Consider the following 6,000-nt stretch of genomic DNA (forward strand, 5'->3'; position numbering starts at 1 on the left):
TTCATATTTTTCTCCCATTTTAAGACAGCAACTCATGCAGTGATAATGCATAAGGTTATATCGGTTCAGATGATCATAAACAATCTATAATTATATGTTTTCTCAAAGAAGCAGACTGATCTCAAGCTTCTCTCTTATGAAAGCTTTTTGCTGAGTAGATCCTTCTTTTTTTTTTTTTTTTTTTTTTTACCTTTTCAGGGTATAATGTCCAGCATAATCCACCAGATTAGAGCCCCTCTGGATAGCCTCAGTAATGCAGTTATCTTCAGTTTCTTCTCAACAGGGAGAAAAAATAAAAAGAAAGAAAGATGAATGTGTTATTCAATAACATATTTATTCAAGTATTTACACTTACAAAATATACAGGTTTGTAATATTAAGCCATATGTAATTTTTCCCCATTAAAATGATCTCCATATTTTAGTGTTCCTGGAACTAATGTTGTGGCTTCTGAGCTTTCTGAAAGAGATAAAGTGGGGTAGTAAATGAATTCTTCCCTAATTTATAAGGCTTGAAGAGTTAGACTTTCCTTCTGTTTCTTCCAGTATAAATCCAGCTGTGCACACCTTATGTAGTACCAAACCTAACAGGTCCAGCTGAAACGTGTTGCGTTCTGTGTATGCGATTATGCTCCTTAGGCTTCATATGTATTTTGCATTAAACTGTCCTTGGATTGATAGGACAAATCCGAGCCTCCCTCACAGGTAGTATGAGCTGGCCTGAGCCACATGAAGAACTCAAGTCCATATTCAGGCATAATTACCAAACTATAAGACCTTCTGACCAATGCATGAAAGCCCTATTTTCATTTCTCCACCTATATTTGATGGAAAGACATATGTGAAGCTAATAATACTTCAGCTTTCCTATTTTGCATAGTGCTGTCATGGAACATAGATTATTCCTCTTTTGTGTAGATCTAGCTTTATAGTAAATGAATCAGTTATATTTAAAATCCAGTGGTTTAATTCCCATCTATATTTTATGAGATCACCCATTTTTTCTTAGAAAATGAATCATGAATAATAATAGTTTGCTAACAATCATTTATGTACAATTGCTCATCATTTATGTACACTGTAATTTTAAGTGACATATTTTAACTGTAGTCCATGTTGTGCTATTTCTGTGATGTACTTCTTGAATAGGGTGTTCAGATAAAGGGAAAATAATGTGTGATGAGGAGTAATCTTTCCTAGGCAAAATTCTACTTCACTTGACTAAAGATCTTCTCAGCCTCTAAGTATAGCTGTAGTTATTTCTTTTTTCACCTATATATGATAAAATATTCGATGATTCATTTAATGTCATCATTCAGATTTCTGTTACATCTGAAAATGGTTTCAAGTCTATTTTAAAAAGCAAGACTGATCTTTATAGGCCATACAAGAGCTAACTCTTTTAGAATTTAATATTGCATGATTTTTAATTACTCCTAGGGAGTTTACCTCTGAGAAATATATTTATGCTCAAAGTATTGCACATCATGTGGTATTGATTCAGACTCTGATCTAGAAGAGAAGATCCACCTGCTATACCTGAATTCCATTGTCTCTCTTCCTTTTCTACTGAGAAATATGATTTTGGTACCAATGCAGTGTTTTAAAAAATGTGGTTCTTGCAGTAATAAACATTATTTTATATTGTTCCCATCAGTCCAAAGGACGCTCACTATAAAAAAGAATCATATGCAGTCCATCTAATCCATTTATTTACAGTGTACAAATTATTCATTTTATATTAACTAAAATGCAATATAACCTCATTATAGACCATGTCTTTCCAAGCAATTAGTATGGAAGCTCCAAGTAGGGGATCCACTATGGAAAATAAATCTGATCCCCTGTTTCACAGTGATGATCCAAAAAAGATTGGCCATCTGAAGTAATGGCTTGGGGGGTGGTTCAGGTTTTTTTGTTTACTTTATTTTGTATATAATTTTGTTTCATTTGTGATTCTACACTAACTTCAAGTGAAAACTTTCCTGAGGACTTTCCCTTCTGAATCAGATCTACAGCTGTATAATTAATTAGGAGAATGTAAAGATTAAAATCTTATTTCTTCATCATCTCTGCCCTACTTTAATGTAAAATCAGTCTCTGCAGAAGTCTCTTAAAATTCAATCTAGTATCTGCTGTATTTCTCGTCTACTAGATCTAACTGATTTAGCTTGAACAGATGCAAATAAAATAGCTCTGATGTTTAAAATGGCAAGATAATATTGTTTGAACATAGGCACTAGTACAATCTGAGATGCTCTAAAATCTCCCTGGTATCCTGAGGGTGCCAGCAGAGAACGGACCCAGAGGAGACGTTCACCCTCGTGGGCCAGCAGCAGGGTGCCAGCTGCAATATCCTATGGCAACTGACTCTAGCCCAGGATGACTAAACGTAGTGATTGGCAGTCTGGGAACGAAATCCAGCAATCATGCTCGTAAGCATGTCATCTGACTTATGAATGTCACTAAGAAAGTAAAATCACTCCTAGTCAAAGAATACATAATTGAAATAGATACATTACACATACAAAGTTTTCCTTTGTGGATTTATGAAGCTGCATTTTAAAAGAAAACACCCATGGAATAATTCTCACTGAAGTCAGATACTGTATTTTGCACGTAAAAACAGATTAAGCTAAACTGCCTTTGCTAAACTGTCTGCAGTGCCAGTGTATTTTCAGCTTAACTGTAATCGCTGACAAAAAGAAAATAACATGTATTTTTTCTGTTACTTACCAAAGAGGATATCTTTGCCTATCTGAGGGAAAGAAAAGAAAACAGCTGTGAAGGCTATAGCTGCTGAAATTCCCAAAATAATGAACACTTTCATCTACAAGAAAGAAGAGATAATTGTTGACAAAATACATACCTTCATCTTCTAATTATAAGCCATACTATAATTTCCCACATATAGAAATTTTACTTTTAAATTAGATTTGTAGCCACGTTTGACTGTTTTTGAAGTTCAGAATATTAATTTTTAAAAATAACTGTAGTTCACTTTCTCTTTCTTCCTTCCTTCCTTCTTATTTTTTTCCATTTTGAGAAACTTCTAGCACTAGCAGATACATCACTTTATTTTATAACATGATATGTTCTGACAATATTAACAACACAGCCTACATATAAGAAATTCAGCAATATTTTACCGTTCATTTTGAACTTCTCTGTGCACTGACATGATTTGACTGTAAATTTGTCATTGCACATAAGATAGTGAAACTGGCCAAACTAATAATAACATCGATCAGACCCCTCTGTACTTCTATCCAAGTATAACTGTGGTATCAAAGCAGCACAATGAATATACTTAGATGGCAAATGGGAGCTACATTCTCCATTTCAGTGCACTGGTTTTCTGATAGTTATTACAGCAGTACAAACATATAAACTATCCAAGAAGTAACATTTTTCACATGCGCTATGTTGATTGCAGATTTAAAATATTTTTAGTTCTATATTCTATCAACATAAGAAAATTAATAATTAATAAATCAGCTCTAAAAATTCAGGGAAGCAACATTACCCATAGAAACTCAATGAAAACACCCCTTCTTTTCACATTTAATGAGTTACTATAATGAATTTCTTCTGGAAAATGGCAAGCAAAAGTTTTATAGTCTGACCTTTTGTCTGTTGAGGAGATTATCTTCCACAGTTCTGTACTTTATCGATGGCAGTAACTGTTCTGAAATCTGAAAGTGAAGTACTTTCCAGGGGCCCAGCTTACCCTATGAGCTTTATGCACTGGTATTCACTCAAGCTTTAAACATGCAAATGATTTCAAAATCTTTTTGGCCACAGCATGTTCCCACAAAGCAGAAGCTGACGTTAATGCTTGACTTGTTTATTTTTGTCCTGCTAGGAACCAAGAGCTACCTGTGTAGTCAGTTCTGATATCAGAGTCATTTTCATGGAAATGTGAAGGACAAATGTTCAGACTAAAAGAAAAAATACTACCATGTTATGCAGTCAAGTAAATTCTGGGTACACTTTTCACTAGTTCTCTTTGTCAGTGTATTTGAAAAAGAAGGCAACTTTGTGTCCTATTTTATGTGTTCTGTCATTGGCACTTTACAAAAATGACTTTCTGAAACTCAGATGATAACCCCCAGATTGCCCATCAACTTCTTTGCAGCACTTTTCATTTTGTTTTGTTCTCTTGGATAATTTATTTCACACTTCTGAGCCTACTTATTTTTATTTACTAACAATTTTCAACCTTATTGCTTCTTCTAAAGTCAGTATTTTGACCTAAAGAATTAAATAGCTTTTTTTTTTTTTTTTTTTCTTTTTTCCATTTCCTATACAGGCAGAGACGACAAAATCAGAGCTGGAATCAGGACTGAGAATTCCCTCATTTGCTAGACTCAACAGGGAGATCACAAGGTGGAGCCAAAGATCAGTGTTTTGATCTCTGCCATAGGCGATAAGTGAAGTAGGGGTTGGGTAGCAGGGAGCACCCCCGAGCTGGTGACTGTGGTATGTGGTAGTGAAAGAAAACCTACAAGCATGTGAATTGACTGGAGGTAAAACTCAAGATTATGATTATTATTATTGCAAACTTCAGCTCAGGAACATCATCCATAATCCTGTTCCCTGCAAAGATGAGTGGACATGGGTGAAAAGTAAGCAGAGAGTAAAGGGAAACAGACTACTACTGGAAAAGTAGGTCTATGATCCTTGGTTGGGGGCTTTAAGATTGCAGACAAGAAGCCAAATTTGCAATACCTCCTTAAGCCCATTGCAAATCTTTTAAGGTTGTTTCCTTACATAAGAAAACATAAAGAAGACTGACTTCTTCCATGGCACAGCAAAGCATTGAGAAAAGCAGATCCATTCCAAACACCTAACAGGATAAGGAACTTTCACCTATATCCTTTCATATACTTCGCAAGTATCACAGATTTCATTTCTGAGAGTTGAGGGGCTTTCTTGAAGTGAAAAACAGGTCTGATTTTCTTTGCAGTTTCACAGTCAAAAATTAAAGCTTCCCCATTTAGTTCAAACGGACCTTACCTACATTAAGGTTTGTTTAAATAAGGATCTCAACCTTTGCTCATTGGTTGCAGTTGAAGTATTTGTCAACAGTGGGCTTTAGATGGTTACATGCAGTAAATTGACCTGTGATGAAAAATTTGAATGGCAGTATCTATTTTGTGTTTTCCTGACTTTAATTAAGGAGTATAAATGTTTAAATCTCCACTGACCCTCAAACGCAGTTTTAGTTAGAAGGTGTGGGAAGTCTTAATTACACTGGACTGACGAGACAGATGCAGTTGTATTCCCATTCTTACTGGAGCTCATTCAGAATCCTGTTATTGAAATCTGAAAGAGAAATAAGAGGGCAAAGTTTAGTGGCTCAAGAATAACCTTAATTTTTTGAATCCAAGATTCATATATTGCCTACATGTCAGTGCAGATAATTTGATGACTATCTTCCTGAATGTATCCCCTTTGTTCTGGATTTTCTGTTAGCTGCCCATCTTCAGCCATTTTTTCTGCAGAAAGGGCGTCAGACATTTCTGCCCAGCAGTGAAACTCCACAGATCAATGACTGTCTAAACATGGAGTACTAGAGAAGTATAAAACAGTCCTTATGCTAAACAGCACTTTTAAGAAAAGGAGCAGTGAACCTTAACAGTTAACCATATTAATATTATTAAGTTTTAAATTACGTGGCTCATTCATTATATTCCCAAGATTTGAATCTGCACATGAAGAACACTACTGTATCTGTGTTCTTAAAACTTAAAGACCTATACATTAAATATCTGAGTTGTTGATAAAAAGATAAATTCTGTTCAAGGAAATACCCCAAAGCAATAGAATTTGAGATTATTCACATGTATTAATTTCTGCAGACCTGCTATGGTATTCAGAAAAATTATCCCATACTTAAAATATTATACAATTGCAACTGATGTTTGATACAGGGAACAGACACATTTCTACAACCTCAGAACAACTCTTACATTTGCACTGTAACAGCCTGCAGCCC

General features: G+C 34.9%; 1 protein-coding gene across 1 annotated transcript in view; it reads right to left on the minus strand.

The window, feature by feature from the left end:
* TPO (thyroid peroxidase) overlaps window positions 1-5,331 on the minus strand; it is a 45,098-nt gene extending 39,767 nt beyond the window's left edge. Inside the window, exons 1-3 of the mRNA XM_030037538.1 lie at window positions 5,255-5,331; window positions 2,736-2,829; window positions 191-272 (exon numbers count right to left, since the gene is read on the minus strand). Of these exons, the coding sequence (XP_029893398.1) occupies window positions 191-272; window positions 2,736-2,829; window positions 5,255-5,290 (212 nt within the window). The 5' untranslated portion in view covers window positions 5,291-5,331. The remainder of the gene's footprint in view (window positions 1-190; window positions 273-2,735; window positions 2,830-5,254) is intronic.
* Window positions 5,332-6,000: the final 669 nt, after the last annotated feature.

Source organism: Aquila chrysaetos, chromosome 15 (assembly GCF_900496995.4).
Source record: "Aquila chrysaetos chrysaetos chromosome 15, bAquChr1.4, whole genome shotgun sequence".
Taxonomy (NCBI): Eukaryota; Metazoa; Chordata; class Aves; order Accipitriformes; family Accipitridae; genus Aquila; species Aquila chrysaetos.